The sequence below is a fragment of the Erpetoichthys calabaricus genome, chromosome 18, assembly GCF_900747795.2.
Source record: "Erpetoichthys calabaricus chromosome 18, fErpCal1.3, whole genome shotgun sequence".
In the NCBI taxonomy this organism is placed as follows: domain Eukaryota; kingdom Metazoa; phylum Chordata; class Cladistia; order Polypteriformes; family Polypteridae; genus Erpetoichthys; species Erpetoichthys calabaricus.
The window spans coordinates 63,263,171-63,282,164 of record NC_041411.2 but is presented as its reverse complement, the minus strand read 5'-3'; the positions used below and the strand labels follow the sequence as shown (position 1 = coordinate 63,282,164).

General features: G+C 37.3%; 1 protein-coding gene across 2 annotated transcripts; it reads right to left on the bottom strand.

The window, feature by feature from the left end:
* Positions 1-1,094: 1,094 nt before the first annotated feature.
* ccdc51 (coiled-coil domain containing 51) lies at positions 1,095-12,695 on the bottom strand. 2 transcript variants are annotated; one of them, XM_028825189.2, is made up of 4 exons: positions 12,621-12,695; positions 7,328-7,660; positions 4,692-4,856; positions 1,095-2,620 (listed from the first exon to the last, which is right to left on the bottom strand). In XM_028825189.2, exons 2-4 carry the CDS (start codon positions 7,628-7,630, stop codon positions 1,868-1,870), a joined length of 1,221 nt encoding a protein of 406 aa, XP_028681022.1. In that variant the 5' UTR covers positions 7,631-7,660; positions 12,621-12,695; the 3' UTR covers positions 1,095-1,867. The 2 variants fall into 2 exon arrangements, with proteins under 2 accessions (XP_028681022.1, XP_028681023.1); XM_028825190.2 differs by lacking the exon at positions 12,621-12,695 and adding an exon at positions 12,111-12,566.
* Between the last annotated feature and the right edge of the window lie 6,299 nt (positions 12,696-18,994).

Below are 18,994 nucleotides of genomic sequence, written 5' to 3'. Positions count from 1 at the left end.
AAATCTACTTCGCCAAACTGGGTTTCATTCAAAGTGAGATGTCTGAATGCCACTGAGCTTAGTCACAAATCTCTTAATTCTAATAACCAGAAGCAAAGTTGTGAAAAAGATTAAGCAGGGGAGGGGTGAACTGGACAGAAATGAAGAAATGTCCTGTAACAACTAAACTTACTAGTATACAGCAAAATATTTTGAAAGGATTGCAATCCAGTCCTCTCTGAATACAGCTTTATACATACAAATCAGGAACAAGGTTTTCGAAAGAGCAAAATGTTGTCTTATTAGCATTCTTTTTACCATAATAACTGTACCCCTTATGTGTCTAGCATAATCCCTTGCTTTCCTTCTATAATCAACAAGTTTGTAACTCTCCCATCAGCCATCTTTAACTTTATTGAAGTGTCTGACTGCAACCTAAAAACTACTGACGCTGCTTTCATGTATCATGATTTAAAAAGTGCACAATCTGGTTTAGACATCACTCAGTTGTCACTAAAGAACACTCAGCTAGCAGCGCCAACAACCCCAATATTCAAACAGCATTTTTTTTTTTCTTTTGTAAAGTATGCCAAGCACTTACACTACTACATGCTGTTTAATGACAGGATCACCAAGTGTTAGGTCACTTACTGACAACAACATTAAACTGAATGGCGACTTCAGCATCATATAAGCTGTATAATGAACACTCTCCCAGAAAAGGAGTACTCTAAGTAGCTACCCATGTGGATACTCATGGAGATGTAAAGCTGTGCCTGGTGTTAATAATCAAATGCAATGCATAATTTCTGAACCCAAGATAAAGAATACAATCGACTATAAACAAAAAAAGGAGTAACAGGGCACAGATGAACCAGGCACAATTTCCATTTGAACTGCAATTAAACAGTAGTTGTTCTTTTTTCTTACTGTCTGAGTAACTTTATATACCATTCAGTAATAAAATGCTAATATTAATAAAATACTGACATACCAGCTCAGAGCAACTGTAACTATTTATGAACAAACACTGGATTCAAGGTTATACACTGCTGAAAAGCACACATAACACAATAGGAAACATCTTAAACAAAGCTGTGCCCAGTTTTCTAGTATGTCTTTTAATTTACTTTATTCCCATATCACAACATTATTTAACACAGTCTCTGCATGCCTAACGGTAGCCACTACTGAATTTTTCATTTTGCTGGGTTAGTTAGTCTTCTTTCAACTTTCAGCAGAATGTCTCACGTGATGATCAGGAAGGTTACTGACTCTTTATTGAGGAGGGCACGCCACCTGTTATGGTACATCAGTTTCATTATGTTGGAAATAATTTGCTTGTGTTCCAGAAAGGAGCTGTGCAGTTTATGACTATTGTTGCCTGCATATTTGAAATGATTTGCTCAAGCTTTAATAGATGCCTTGGGCACAAAAACTTTTTAATTTGTTGGCAGCAATGTTATGTACGTATCTCCTAGTCAAGTGTGCTTAAATATATTACTTAGTATCTGTAATAAGTTTGTGACTTCTTTGCATTTAAATCAGTTATCAGAAGGAATCATATGCAATTGCTTTTACAATTTATTACATTATTCTTGTATAGAGTTATTTTAGTTAATTACAGCTGCTGGGAATAGCATGGCCCTAAACAGCTACAATATACTTAATAAAAATCACAAATCCTGATAAATAAGGCCTGCAACCTCGGTTGTGCAATTTTGCTCACACTCAACCATAGAATTATATATATATATATATATATATATATATATATATATATATATATATATATACAGAAAAAGATAAAATATGTCAAAATTTCTACTTTATATATAGATATTGTTCTCACAATTACATACATGTATTTACATTCTAATGGAAATATTTATGTACTTTTAAATAAAAAATAACATATTGGTAGTGTTAGTGCAATAGCAGCATAGGTGAACACTGTACCATACAAAGTATTTTTCTGCATTTGATTCGAAAGCCTTTGCTCTGTTTCAGCAATTCCTTGAAGGACATCACCCACATCCATAAATGCCAAATCCTGCATTTTCAAAGTGGACCTTTCTATGTTGCGAGACTGAACTGCCATTTTTACAGCTTGAAGCTCACTCATCATCTTCCCTAGGTTCTGCTCAACTCTCAGTATTTTTGGCTGAATCCCCTCCACTAAAGACTGTGTTGCCTTGCTTACTACCAGATGCTCTTTGATGACAGAGTCAGAATGCCCAGCCCCCTGAGAAACCTTGATTATTTTCAATTCTTGATCTTCTGTTCCTTTGCCTTGGTCCACTGTATTGCGAAGAACACTAATAAGGCTGTCAAGCTCTTCCTTCTGTGAGTGATGTATTGCAATTTGCTCACTGATAGCTTCTTGAAGGTTAATTGGTCCTTTTTCAGCTTCTAATAAAAGTGCCTTGAGTTCTTGGAGCCGTACCCTGTTTATATAAGTGGAACCCAGAACTCCAATTATGCCCCCCAGCACTGAGCCAATAATGGACCAGTTTTTTGTTCTTTCTGCTCTACTTCGCTCCTTCTCATGACTCTCCCGCACTGATGCAGAAAACAGAGCAAATTTCTCCCTTTCTGCTTCCTCTGCATTTTCATAGGAAGACCGAAGTCTCCGTTCCTCCTGTTAAACAATAAAAAAGTAAATGGAGTTCATAAAATGAATAGATAACCAATGTGTATCTTACACAATTTACAAATACTTAGTAACATAATAACTTTCTTTTTATTATAACGACTTGTTTCAAGTTCCTTGTTCATTAATGGAAGTGAGTTACAGTTCAGCCTTCCTTTAATATTTATTTTTTTAAAAAAAAGGTTACCAACACAAATATTTATTGATTTAATAGTTATTCCTGAATTAAGAAAATATATCACTTATTATTTCAACAATATATGAGAGAATGGGAGAAAGTTGTATTTCACACTTTTTCTCCTTCTTCTTACTTTTCATATTTCATATTTGATTAATTACAGTTACTAGTCTTCCACAGGAAAATGTAATACTTTTTCTCCCAGACTCAGGAATTGTAAGAACTGCTCAGTCCACTGGTGATCAAATGTGTTGCATAGGCCACTTTTTCCACACTGTGCTCAGTGTGATTTCTATCTACAAGTGAGCCATGAATTATGTAAAAGGATAATAAAACAGAGACTAAAAAATAACAGCACATCTACTGAACTGAACCACAACTATAGCACTCATTTTATGGAAAGAATATACCCTAAAAAGCATTTTTAAGTAATCATTTGATATTGTTTTACACCTTGAATATTTTACTGTATGCAATGGTATATGCCATACTTAGCAGGAGGAAAACAGCACTAATGATCTCCTGAGATCTGTCATCTTTTAAAAGACCTAAACTGAGTTAGCTATAAAACTATTGAGACTTATTTCCCAAAGCACCATCAAAACCTAAAAACTGCACATGTTCACTATATTCATCCTAAATTGTGCTAATTCACAGTAACCTGACACCACTAGCCTTGAGTTATGATCACTGCATCTTAGATTGGAAAATAAAACATTTTGGAGATTTTTGAATTTCAGAATTGCAGACACTTTTGGACACTTAAAGCTAACAAGTTTAAAAAACAAAAACAAAACTTAAAATAGAACCACAAGATCTGTGCCAGAAACTGACTCAGGTTCCTTGTCTCTATGGAAGAGAGGTGAATCATTTAACATATAGATTCAGTGTGTATTAAAAAATGTAAAATTAAAAAAAAAATCAGAAGTTTATGCTGTACAGTTAAGTACTCAGTTGACCATATCATTATATACAGTAGGATATAATATTACTAGCACATTTGATTACAACAAACAAAGTCATAAAACATACATATCAAAGACGATGAGGAAATATTTTGCAAGACACCCCCCACACTCACACAACAGACTAAAACAGTGTGGTTTTATTGTAACACAATTATTTATTTTAATGTATCACATAAATTCATAATTCATAATTATTGAATTCCACCTCTCTAATATTGATACTAACTCCTCTGACATGCATATAATCAAAAAGTATTTTTTCTATGCGGTGGGCTGGCGCCCTGCCCGGGGTTTGTTTCGTGCCTTGTGCCCTGTGTTGGCTGGGATTGGCTCCAGCAGACCCCCGTGACCCTGTAGTTAGGATATAGCGAGTTGGATAATGGATGGATGGATATTTTTTCTATAATGTTTAATTAGGTTGGAGACCACAGTGGAAGGGGGTCATGGTTTGTTCTTCTATGCTCAAAATTCCCAGAGTTCTGATGATATTAGGTCAGTACATTTAGTTTGCTTTCTGCAATCAAGATCCAAACTTCTGAATTGTATCTAAAACTGTAAATTGAGATCCATCCATTCATCCATTTCCTGAAGCCACTTAATCAAATTTAGGGGTTTGCCGTCTTGTTTATACATAAGTGGGTACACAATACATATGATGAATTGAATTTTAAGATGAAATGACAAAACTGGTAGATGATACAGTTTAAAATCCCTTGTTTACAGAATGGGCAGCCACCCTGGCTGAACCCATAAAACAGCCGTTAAACCAGCAGAGAACCAGAAGGGAAAAAAACAGTAAATAAATAAATAAATAAATATATATATATATATATATATATATATATATATATATATATATATACACACACACACAGTACATACATGCATAAATAGGACCACTTTCATTACAAACCTGTAGCAGCCTATGCTCCTCAGTAGCTAGTTCCAAGTATCTCGACTCCTCCCTAGAGACTCTGTCGAGACGATCACGGATTTCTCTCAATTTCAGAAGGTGGGTCTCTAGGCTGTCATGAGCCTCTCTGACTATTCCCCTAGCTACCATAAATTGTTTTTCTGCCTGAAAAAATGTAAACACATTAAATAAAATTATTTCATGTTTTCCTTTGATTAACTACCAGATTCTTAACCAATAACAATTGCCAAGCCCAGCCATTTTCAAATGTTTGATCAGAGCATATACCTATCATTTTTTTTAAACAAAGTTAAAGTTAAAAAAATAGCATCAAGTCTGAAACTGTATATGCCAAGAGAAAGGAAAGCACCTGTACATCACACAGTCATGATCCCCTTTAATAATATCTCCCCATGGGACTGTCAGAAAAATAGTGCCTTCAGATAAGGAATTCACTGCACACTCTGCTTTGAACCTCCTGAAAAACTTTGGGAGAGGTCTTAGCCACGAGAATTACCATTTGAAGACAACCTGGTGTATTTATCTTTCACACAGAATCGCAATAATAAAATAAAATGTGATACTACTATTGTTGTTATCAACACCAACTGTTCAAGGTTAATGTGGAATATTTTTTGGGTAGTACCTCATTTTATGAAAGCCTCAATGACAACATGTGTGCAAAACTGATAAATTATCATTTTAATTCATCTAGCTAGTTGAGGGTAAATTAAACATAAGGTAAACTCACAGATTTAAACTGAAAAATTTCAGCACTGGAGTTTCATAAAAAAAAAAAACATATTCAAGGTAAGTAGTGGGGGGAATTACTAGCCTATCATGCTTCAATTCTGAGACGGTGGAAAACTAAACTAAAACTTGGGAGGAGGCTAGTTAGACAGACCTGCACTGCAAAACATTTTCTCTCTTCTAGTGTAAAAAATATTATTAAACTATGAAGGAGTCATTTGAAATAAAATTTATTTATGTTATGCTACACTTCATTTTTCAGACTATACAAATATTTTTATTTATTGTATAACACTCTGGGCACATAAGTAAAAATGTACCTATTACAAATGAATTGAAATGAATGAATGACTCATTGATTTTCTGTTTTTGACAGTCTGGCATCACAGAGATTAAATATGAATGTTAAGCAGAATACCCCTAGAAGACCCAGTGTAGTCAAATGTAGCTTTTTTTGTCAGTTTTCCACCTGTAATATGGTTAACAGAGGATACAGTGTAAAAGTTTACAACATGTTATGATAATAAAATGCAGCATCTGTGACTGGCATTACATTTACCAGACAGTCTGAAGAATTGCCATTTTTGACTGGTGATCAGTACGTAATCAAATGCAGATCTCAGTTTGCCTGGAGACTAGTGAATGTCAGTTTCCTTCCCCTTTTCCTGAGAGACAAGGAGCTCAGGGGTAACAGGGATTCTTTGCTGGAGTTTTCCAGCATCTTCATTGGCCTTGCTTCTTTGCTGCCCCACACTCCTTCATGTGATAGTGTGTTGTATTCCCCTCATAACCTCAATGAGGACACTCTGCAAGGTCAAGAGACTGGGTAGATAGAACTTCATTTGTCCCCAGGGGCAAATTTGGCAATTTATAAGAGACTATAAACTGTCTTGTGAATGGCTGGTACGGTCTTACACCCACTACTACAGTGATAAGTGTATGCCCCACTAACCTGAACTGGACTAAGTAGGTTTGATGATAAATAGATGACTTTTGTCAAAGATAAAAATTAATTAGAACACTTCATGGTAATGTTTCTTCTTCTACATTAAAAAAAATATTAGTGTTCAGAGATGAGAACACACATGCACATTGGTAACTGAAAAAGTTATACATACATATACAGCCATGAAGCCTACAGCATTGTGGAGGACTGCTCCCACCTTTCCCATGGTCACTTTGTCCAACTTCCATCTGGCACAAGGATCTGCAGCATCCAAACCAGTTCAGTCAGGTTCTGCAACAGCTTCTACCCCCTTAGCTGTGTGGACTCTAAACTCAGTGCAGCCCCCGCACCTCAGATCTGCTGCTAGTGGTTTATTTATATGCAGTACATTTGTTACACTTGCACTCTGCTTACTATTGACTTTTTATTATTAGTTGTTGTTTTCATTTACTTTTTGATATCATTTCAATTTGTTACTATCTATTCATTTAACTATTATGTATATTATAGTATAGTACAAGTTGCTACTTGTCTTGCATTTATATTATGTTTACGTATGTGTTTGTTATTTCATGCCACTGTACGCATGATATGACAATAAAACCACCTGACTTGACTACTTAACATTCCTCTCCTCTTTCTACCACTCATAACCTGATGCTAAAACAGTGCCACTTTGCCAAACATACGTAAAATTAACCTGCACACAGGTAAACTGCCCTATAAATACAAGGCTGTATGTGGCCCAAAATTACATACAAACATGTGTACCACAACACAGCACAAGCCACTATATAACTATATAAATATCCTTTAAAATTACAAATAAAGTTATTATAATAACATAAAAGTATGAAAAAAAATACACAAAGCAATATATTAAGTGCTTCTGCAGTGTTAAAATAATGCAGTATTTTGTACAGTATTTTATACCACTTACCTCTGTCACTTTAGCTTGGGCATCTCGAACTTCACTTATGCCCACAAACTCTTCATATTTTATCCACCAATAATTGGCACTGCTTGATATCTTCCTTACTGAATTCCGGCCCCACTTCTTTCCCAATTCAGATAACGTATGCATAGATTTAGTCACTGCAGCACTGCTGACTGGCTCTTTTGGACCCTGAGTACAATAAATCTGCAAGTGCGTGATGATGCCTGGCCTGCTCAGTCTGGACATGAGGGTAGGGCCAAACTGTGACCTGCAGTTAAGTAAAACCAATGTCCTTCGGCACTCCATTGGAAAGCTTTGCTTTTTTCACTAATACAACTGAAAAAACAATACAAACAGAGAATACATTTATTGCATTCACATAATTATAACACATCAAATCTATCTCTGTATGCTGTTTTATTTGACTGATTTATTGATTTTATTTTTGCATTATTTGGGCAACTGTTACCCTATATCCATTGTTAGTTCATGCCTTACATACTGTATAATGGACATCGGAATGGACTCTAGCTTGCCCCCATGACTCTGCATTAGGTTAACCAGAATCAAAAATGGATATAAAAATTATATGGAGAACAAAAATTACTAGCACTGTAGCAAGACTGAAAATAGATCATACTAGCAACATAATGTCTACATCACCATATATAATCTATTCATGTAAACAGTGCATCCTGTTATTTTGTATATATAATAATAATAATAATTCTTTGCATTTATATAGCGCTTTTCTCACTACTCAAAGCGCTCAGCAATTGCAGGTTAAGGACCTTGCTGAAGGGCCCAACAGAGCAGAGTCCCTATATATATTTATTTTGTCTTTAATAAAGACAATGAGACATGTTGGAGCACTAAATTACTAAGGTGAACCAAGTAGTAGTTTTTCACCGCATCAAGTCAATCCTTAATATTAAGCACTCAGCACCTTTAACTTTCATGAGACATTTCTTTTGATAGGATCAATATATTGCTTACTGCTAATGTTTTGACAATTTTTGTAATAAAAAATAAAGAAAATGAATCTACACACAGGTTAATTGGTATGTTTTTCCTGCTACTGCTGAGACTATATAAGTTCCTTTCATTATTCTGATGAGGTAATATTTTACTTTGTACATTTTGCAAAATGAGCCTGGATTTTTATTCATCAAAGGCCAAATTTACTCCTTAGAAATTGTTTCCTATACTTCACCTTGAACTAATTTTGAATAGTTAATCCAACTAACTGCTTGTCCATGGATAATTGCAGGTCATCTCAGTTAAAATAGGAAACCAATTAAAAAAAAAAAAAAAACATGAACATTTCACCAACATAGGTAGCACCTGTTATAGTTGACTTTTACTGTTAAATAGAATTTTCACTATTTGATTATACAGTACATTGATTATTAATTCCTTGTTAGCTATTAGCTTTTCCCCTTAACACTTTTAGAAAGCATTAAACATCTTGAGCTATGTCGCTGTCCCGCTGTTACTCTTATACAAGGTCAAATATCAATAAGAAAAGCCAGTACAAGCAAAAGCAGCAGATGGTCTGACTCCAAGGGTCTGCTCATCAAAAATTTGTAAAGACATGAGAACTGCCCTCTAATCATGTACTCCTGTAACTAACTGTGTATTTAAGAACTTAGAGAAAAGCCAAGAAAAATGACACCTTTTATTGGCTAACTAAAAAGATTACAATATGCAAGCTTTCGAGGCAACTCAGGCCCCTTCTTCAGGCAAGATGTAATCATTGTAATCTACAGTTGTAATTCAGTCGTCTCCTTCCTGGTACCGTGGTTACTCCACATGCGTGTCAGTAAAGGTATTCTTCTCATCCTGAACTGGCTTTGACAATCTGAATCTGACACACACCAACCAACAATCAAACTGTCAAAGTATACTAAAGGAAAAATGTGCAAATATTAAAAAAACCAAGCAATATCCCTTTGTGGTGGCACATTTCAGCTTTTGTGATCAAATATTCAGAGCTTGAAGGGAGCAGTGACTATAGTATGGTATATTTGCACTTTTTAAACAACACAAAAATTGTGCTTTTTGAGGTTGTTCAATATACCAGTTACAACAAACCACATGACCTCTACGACATATAATGAAAGCTGACAATGTGCAAAATGAAACTATATCCATTTCAAAAGCATACTTAAATTCAGAATATTAATTTACTGTTTACTCATTACTTGTCTTTGAAGGTGCTTCAGACGTTTTGCTTGTCTATTCATAATATTCATGAACAGACTTCTGACATTCACTATACCAGTCTAAATACCCAGGGTGGGACGGTTAGCACTGCTTCCTCACCACACCAAGAGGCTGGACTTGGATCCTGACCTTGTCTTTGTGTAGAATTGCAGATTCTCTACAACCACATGGATGCCAAAGATGCATAGGTGAAGTTAAGTGATGACTTTAAATTGAGTCAGTATGATTAAGTGTTGGGAGTGTGTCTTGTGATGGGCTAGCACCCATTCAAGGTTTGTTCCTATCCTGCCTCCAGTGTCAAAAAATGTGGACAGTAGGATTTGCCCTCTAGGAGCCAAGTTACCCAAACTATTCTATAGCATTTCAATAATTATTTACTGTTCTGATGCTGTGATCTTTCTGATCATAAAATAGGTCATTATGAAAGCAACTGAAGAGAGGAAATTCAGATAATTAATTGCAGAATTACAGTATTTGAGGGTTCCTCTAGAGAGCCTCTTTCTCTTGCATGATTTGGCTTAAAAATTAGTCAGGACATCATCATCTCATAATAGGCTTAAGTTTTGAGTTTGGAATTTTTCCGTCCTGCCGTTTTAGCTCTAGAACTTCCTCAAGAAACTGTGACACACACACACAAAACCATCACTGAGATGTCAATGTTTTCAGGGGACCCTAAAACGTCGAGATCCGTTGAAAGCTGGAAATCGATATTTTTGACAGATCGAAAGCTTTTGCTCCTCCCCCACAGACGATAGGTTATGGTGGGGGAGGGCGCAAAGCAAAAAATGGATGAATACCTTGATTAATAACCACAGTGAAAAGTGTGGATCTCTCTTGTTTAATCATGGCTGTCAAGATAACAAAAAGGCTGGGAAATTCTGACTTTAAGGTAAGCTATTCCTTTCAGAAGGCACTAAAAATGAAAAATGTACTTAATATTAAATGAATCAAAATATCACAGAAATATTTTAAGTAATCTTTTCACTCCGGTGAGTGACTGCATGGAAATGTTGTAAAGTTAGTCTTTTTAAGTGTGTGCTGATCAGTTAAATAACATTTAACCAGAGTACCTGGTGAATTTTATTTATGGGAATATCTACAGATACAGTTCATTATTACATTCTGCACATTATTTAGCAAATACAGTAGCATTCAAAAGTTTGGAATCATGCAGAAATGTTCACATTTTTGATTGAAATTGATACTTTTTTTATCAAAATACCATTAAACTGATTTAAAAATATAGCCAAGTCATTACTATTGTTGCAAATGACTAACATTTATAATTTATCAATTTCATATGACTGCAAAGGTCCACTATCAGCAGCCACTACTCCAGTGTCTTAATGGTAAACTAATTTAGTTCATCCTGGGATTGGCTCCAGCAGACCCCCCGTGACCCAGTGTTAGAATATAGCGGTTTGAACGATGATTGACTAATTACGTTTAATTGCGAACTGGTTATTAGAGAAACCTTTGTAAAAACTTATTTGGTTCAACAGAGCAACTCAATTGTCTTTTCTTGGGTTGCAAAGGAACTGTCACTCCTAAAATTCAGTTCTGGATTCAAAAATGGCCAACAAAAAATATGTCTCTCACGAAATATGTCAATCAGTTGTTGTTTTGCAAAATGAAAGTTTCCTGTTCTATGTGAGACGGCTAGAAAACTGCTGAAATTTCATGCAAAGATGTCTGCTACTTTATTGACAGAAGTTATTAAACTGATCTAACCAGGCTAGGAAAAGAAGTAGCAGACCAAAATGTACAACTGCACAGAAGGATAAGGACATCACACTCTGTAGTTTGAGAAAAGGATGCTTTACAAGTCCTCTGTTGGATGCTTCCTTAAATATACCACAAACATCAGTGTCATCCACAACTGTAAAAAGACGATTCAGGGATGCTGGTCTTAAAGGCAATGCTTCATATGAAAAGACACATTTGAAACGGGCAAATAAAAAAAAGTTAAAATCGGCAAATGTATGGAATCACCCAGAAATCCAAATTACAATGTCCATCTTCTTGGCTCCCTTTAACATTTTTTTACTGCTGCAGATAATATTTGGCACGTATTTAAGGAGGACCTGGAAGGTGTCTGTTTCTCATACTACAGACTCTCATGTTCTTATCCTCCCGTACAGTTGTGCCTGTCACTTCTGCTCCTATTCTAGTCAAATCTCGTTACCCTCTTCTCTTATGACAGTGGTGGAGTTGATAAGCCGACTTACTTTCTGAGAAAGCTGTCTAGGTTGCCCATTTTTGAACTTCATGAATGGCAGTACCTTGCACACCAATAGAAGACAGGTTTTGGCTGTGTGAACACAATTACAAAGATTTACTTAATAACCAACTAGAATTTAAACATCAATTAGAAGAGTTAACCATTAGCATATTGGAGTAGTGTCTGCTGATAATGGAGTGATGCAGTCATATGTGAAAAAATAAATTAAAAATCTGTCATTTCAAGCAGTAATAACCATTTATTATATATTTTTATACTATATTTTAACATCGGTTTAATAGTACTTTGATAAAAAAAAAAAAAAAAGTGTCAACTAACCATCCCTGAAAAGGGACTCCAGTCCATCGCAGTGCCCACTCACATGGGGTCTGTTTAGAACTGACAGTTATTCTGTGACGTTATCTTTTGCGCCGATCTTGCACGGAGACACAAACCACACGCAAACAAGAGATTCCATGCCAACTCCACACAGATAAACAGCCGGATGAAGAATTCGATCGTAAGACCCTGGAACCGCGGGGCAGTGCTAGTCAGTGTTCCTTCGAGGCGCCCACGTTTCGGGGCTGCTTCCGCAAAATATTCACACTTTGGAAATTTTGATGGTGAAACGAATTTCTCAAGAAACTGTTCTGTGCGAACCAAATTATAACTCGCATGAAATAAATAGCGAAAATATATTTCATGTTTCATACTTGCTAACAAACAGATTCTCTTTTAGTTGTACAAACTTGTCACTATCATGTTTCCAAACGGTTTACTAGTCAAATTAATTGTAAACGAAGAAAGGCTAGTGAAATACTAAGAACCACCACCTTAAGTTTTACTAACCGGTAAATCCAGGTTATGTGAAATACCGGAAGTAATTTCAGTCTCTTGTGACCCTTGACTTGAGGCAACTACGGAAAGCAAAAAGGCTCCAACCAAACACGGACAGTCGTTTCTTTTTTTATTTTGCGCGCTCCTGCCGGTTACAATGAGAACAAAGTGTTGTATTTAAATAGGACATTTAAGATGATAGCAAAAATAAAACCTTACACAACACTAGAAATGATTCGTTAAATCAGCTGTCATTGCTGCTTCTTTACGTCTGTTCTTACTCATGTTTATTTTTTTAATAAACAATGATTTATTTTGGGTCCTCCCTGCATGGAGTTTGCATGTTCTCCCCGTGTCTGCGTGGGTTTCCTCCCACAGTCCAAAGACATGCAGGTTAGGTGGATTGGCGATTCTAAATTGGCCCTAGTGTGTGCTTGGTGTGTGGGTGTGTTTGTGTGTGTCCTGCGGTGGGTTGGCACCCTGCCCAGGATTGGTTTGCCTTTGTGCCCTGTGTTGGCTGGGATTGCCTCCGGCAGACCCCCGTGACCCTGTGTTTGGATTCAGCAGGTTGGAAGATGGATAGATGGATGGATGATTTATTTTAATAATATAGTCAAATACAACAGTGCCAAATATTTTAATAAATGAAGTACATATAATTCACTGATATGTATACATATCAAAGCAATATTCTACAATCGTGGTTCAAGGACAATAAATTACAAGAGAACAGAGAGAATAAAAAAAAAGTAAAACCGGTTAGTTTCAGATTTAACTAAATACTTTGTGCTCTGAGCACACTGACATTGTTCTGTTTGCTTTTTTATTTGAATATGGAGAGACTGTAAATAAATACAATACAATTCATTTTTGTATAAAATCACACAAGAAGTGCTGCAATGGGCTTTAACAGGACCTGCCTCTTGACAGCCCCCCAGCCTTGACTCTCTAAGAAGTCAAGAAACAACAACCAAAAAAAAACCCTAGTAGGGAAAAAATGGAACACACCTTGAGAAAGGCAGTTCAAAGAGAGACCCCTTTCCAGATAGGTTGGGCTTGCAGTGGGTGTCAAAAAAAGGGAGTAAACACAACCTCAATACAATACAATAATGCAATAGAAATATTACAAGTAACAGTAGATGATATCACATAATAAAATTTGGATTTCTTTAGAGTCCTGGAGACCTCGGCCATCAAGCTGCCTCCCCCAGTTGGCCATTTTACGGCTGGAAGAGTGCTGGGCCAGCCAATCCGATGAAAGGACCCCTCTACCAGATGATTCCTGTGATCCTCCATCAGAGATGACTTTACTTTGGGCAGGCAAAACAACTTGGAAGGTGGGCAGTGGCACCAAGTGCCACATTTGAGTACTTAGAAGAGAAACAGAATAGGTGAGGGTTAGTAACACATTATAACTATCATATTACTTATGTTTTAGTGCTAATGACTAACAACAGAGATGCAGTCTGTACAGTTAATCAGCAGCTCTAGTCAGGGTGTGCTAAACTGAAGTAGTGAGTCTTCAGCCGGGATTTGAAAGATGAGACCGAAGGAGCATCTCTTATAGTAACAGGCAGACCATTCCACAGTTTAGGGGCCCTGTATCTAAAAGCTCAACCTGCCACTGTTACTTTATTAATCCCTGGAATAATAAGCAGACCGGCATCTTGAGATCTTAATGTGCGCTCTGGTTTGTAATTCATGATAAGTTCAGACAAATAAGCTGGACCTTGGCCATTTAAGGTTTTATATGTCAAAAGGAGGAGTTTGAAGTTTGCCCTAAACTTAACTGTGAGCCAGTGTAAGGATTTAAAAACTGGAGTTATGTGTTTGTATTTTCTTGTTCTTGTAATAATTCTTGCAGTAGCATTTTAGATTAACTGGAAGCTGTATAAAAAACTATTTGAACATCCAGTGAACACAGAATTGCAGTAGTCAATCCTATTAGAAATAAATGCATGAATTAATTTCTCAGAATCCCACTTATTTAGTAAACGCCTTAATTTCCCAACATTTTTAAAATGGAAAAAACATGATTTGGACAACTTTGTAATGTGGGCTTTAAATGACATACTAGAATCAAAGATAACTCCTAGATTGTGGGCTGATGTAGTAAAATTAATGGTGATTCCAACTGAGTTAAATGATGACAAAATATTGTTGCGATCAGCATCATTCCCTCCAATAATTAACATCTCTGTTTTATTGGTGTTTAAAGACAGGAAGTTCTCATCCATCCACTGCTTTAATTCACAAGTCAAGTCAAGTCAAGCTGGGGAGCATGCACTGGTACAGTGCGTTGCCGCACCCACTACACGACAAAACAACTCGGGATCCCAGTTGGCAACCCTCCAGGCAGACACGTGGTCCAGTCCCACCCTCCGGAAATGATCCTCTATCTGCCGCAGCCAGGTGTTACGTGGGCGACCCCTTGGCCTGGTCCAGCCACTCGGGTCCCCAACAATGAGGATCTTACAAGCTGGATCACCCTCTGGGAAACGTGCCACATGGCCATAGTGCCATAACTGATGGTCCCTCACAATGCACGTAATGTGCCTCATTTGGAACTCTATGAGCAACCGCTCATTCAACACAAAGTCAAACAAATGGTACCCAAGGATTTTCCGGAAAGACACAGTACCAAAGGAGTCCAGTCTTTGTCTCAGGTCGCTGGATAGCGTCCATGTCTCGAAACGATATAGCAAGACAGAAAGCGCCAGGACTCTAAGACTTGGACCTTCGTCCTTTGCACAGATATCGGGAGTGCCACACACCCCTCATGACCCCCCATGCTCTCCCAATCCGTCTACTGACTTCATAGGAAGAGTCACTAGAGACATGAATGTCACTGCCAAGGTAAGTAAACCTCTCGACAAGGTCGATATTCCGCAGACAGAAACACTGCTGATGGCTGTGCCCAAGAGGTCATTAAAGGCCTGGATCTTGGTTTTTATCTAGGACACTCGCAAGCGCAGACACTCAGACTCCTTGCTCAGTCTCTCGAGTGCCCCAATCAGAGCTTCCATTGACTCTGCGAAGATCACAGCATTGTCAGCAAAGTCAAGATCTGTGAATCTTTCTTCACCAACAGATGCCCCACAGCCACTGGACCCCACGACCTTGCCCGACACCCAGTTCATACAGGCATTGAACAGAGTAGGAGCAAGAACACACTGACGAACCCCAGAATCAATTGTGAAAAACACAGAGGTTCTGCCTCCACTCTGCACAGCACTCACAGTACCAGTGTATAGGCCGGCCATGACATCCAGCAACCTCGAGGGGATCCCGCGGACCCTCAGAATGTCCCACAGGGCAGCTTGATCAACTGAATCAAACACTTTACGAAAATCGACAAAGGCTACAAAGAAACTCTGCTGATATTCAAATTTGCGCTCCATGAGTACCCTCAATGCCAGGATGTGGTCGATGGTAGACTTCTTAGGCGTAAAACCAGACTGTTCCAGTCGCTGGTAGGTAAGCAAGTGATTATGGATCCTATTGAGGACGACCCTAGCAAGGACCTTACCCGGCACAGAGAGCAGTGTTATCCCCCTGTAGTTGCCGCAATTCAGTCGATCACCCTTCCCTTTCCAGATAGGGATGATAAGTCCCATTTTCCAGTCAGTTGGGATGATGCCAATCTCCCAAATGGTAGCAAAGATTGCTTGCAATGCAAGGAGGACAGCCTTACCACCAGCCTGGAGAAGTTCACCCCAGATACCACAGATCCCTGCAGCCTTTCCTCCCCTCAGCTGATTCACCAACTGTGCAATCTCAGTGAGATTGGGTGGTTCACAGCTAATTGGTGGATCAGCCTCAAGAACCGTGGACCTAGAGATATCCAGTGTCCTAGCCAGAGGATCAGCTTTGAACAACTACTCAAAGTAGCCAACCCAGCGGGTCACAACTGCAGTGTCATCCATAAGGAACATTCCATCAGCCGCCCTGACTGCGACTCTCTGAGGAATAGATTTGGATGTGCGTAATTAAACAGAACCTGCCCAATTTCCCTCACCTCCCACCTACCTCTATGCCGAAAAAAATATTGCTCAGTCTTGAGGACTCAAACATCATTTCCATAATATATAAAACTATTTTACAGTTCCTCCCTTTCAAAGATCCAAGAGAACAGTGGGAAAAGGATCTCTTACTCAATATTTCAGAAAAGGGGTGGAAAGTAGGATTGCACAGAATTCACTTGAGCTCCATATGCACAAAGCATAGAATTATTCAATTTAAAATTATATATCGAGCGCATCTCTCTCGTTTCAAATTGTCCAAAATGTTTCCAAGGCAAGATCCAACCTGCAAACATTGCAATCAAGTTCCTGCCTCACTGGGTCACATGTTTTGGGCCTGCACCAAATTAACATCATCCATCCATCCATCCATTATCCAACCTGCTATATCCTAACTACAGGGTCACAGGGGTCTGCTGGAGCCAGTCCCAGCCAACACAGGGCGCAAGGCAGGAAACAAACCCGGGCAAGGGTTTATCTTGCTCAACTGGAAGAATCCTAACTCACTTATTCTAAATCAGTGGGTAACTCATGTTATACAGTACAGTATTTGAAATTTGAAAAAATCAAATTCGCACTTAGAGGATCTGTACAAAACTTTTTCAGAACCTGGCAGGATCTAATCAATAACATTTTAGAATAGGCATTTAAATTGAGGAAGCAAGTTCTCTTCCCTCTTTTACTCCATGTATCTTTATTCATTTATTATTTTATCTATTCATTTGTCTTTACTAGCATAAAGCTTTACACTGCTGGCCTAGCTCTCTTTCTCAGGGATGGGGTTGATTTGTTTCAAACCTTTTTTTTCTTTTTGTAAAACTTGAGTTATGTGTATGGAATGTTATTTGATTTTAATAAATTCAATAAAATTAAAAATATATATAAATAAATAAAGAAAGAAAAGAAAGGTATAACTTGGTGTCATCTTCATATGAGTAAAAATGAACATGGTGTTTTCTAATGATAGATCCCAGTGGAAACATGTAAAGTGAAAACAGTAAAGGTCCCAGTACTGAGCCCTACGGGACACCATATCCCACTTCTGTGTATAATGATGGATTACTGTCAGCACATTTCTGTACATATTGGAATCGATTTGATAAATAAGAACTAAACCAGGTGAGCACAGTGTCTGTGAGCCCAACATCATTTTCTAGCCTGTGCAGTAAAACAGATGGCCAATGGTGTCAAATGCTGCACTTAAGTCTAACAACATAATTACAGTGGAGTTCCTTCATCAGAGGATATCAGAACGTCATTTACAACATGAACTAGTGCCGTTTCTGTACGATGACCAGTATGGGAACCAGACTGAATGAATAAATAAAGGTTAATTTCTTTCATAAAAATTGTAAAGTGAGGTTTTCTATCTGTGAATTTGCATTTATTAATGTGAAATTTTTGTGAAAGAAAAGAAGGCATTCTCTTTATTTTCGTTACACTCATAGCATGCAAACATAATATTTCTAAAAGGAAGAGAGAAATGAAATAAAATTCTACTGTCATTTAAATTGTTGTCATATGCCAAAAGTTTATGAGTACAAGTGCCAGGCCAAAATAAATGATGAAGAACAGTTTCTGGGTGCAATTTAACATTTGCTTGTATAGGCTCTGAGGAAAACAACTGACCAGTTTCAGCAGTAGACAGATGGACCTATGGCATTTTTTTTACTATGTTAATACAATAATATATTCTCATGCCATGAAATTAATTTTAATTTGCTGCTTGAAATTAAAAGGGTTAATTAACAACAAACTGTTATTAAATTACTGTAAAAATAAATAAAGGATAAAAGTAATTGATACAAAATATCATATGTGAGAGTAGATTATATGGGCTATTTGTTAAAAGAATTATATTTGTATTTCTTTCTGTTAATTTTAGAAAGTTAAGTTGTAACTTATAGCCATGTTAAAAACAGTGTTTCAATTAAAAACATTACCCATCTATTTATCCAGGTCAGAGCAGTAAGGTAGCCAGTGGTTATACCCGGTAGTATTACATACAAAATGGAATCAGCCCTAGACATGGAGCCAGGCCATTGCTGGTCACAATTGCATTCACTGAGGTTGGCCAATTTATGGTCACCATTCCCCAAAGATGCGGTACGTGAGCCTGGGACCTTAAACTAGTACTCTGGGAAACAGTAACCATAAATATTGTTTCTCCATGCTGTACCATTAAAGCAGACAGATTTAAGATAATTGGTAGTCTGCACAAACTTACACCATTATACTTTGTTCAGGAATTATTAACTCTTTACAATTAATAATAAAAGTCATTATTACATCAACAAATCAAACAGTTTACCTGGCCTTGTACAGCGAGATCTGGCACAGAGCATCTTCAAAGCCAAATCGACC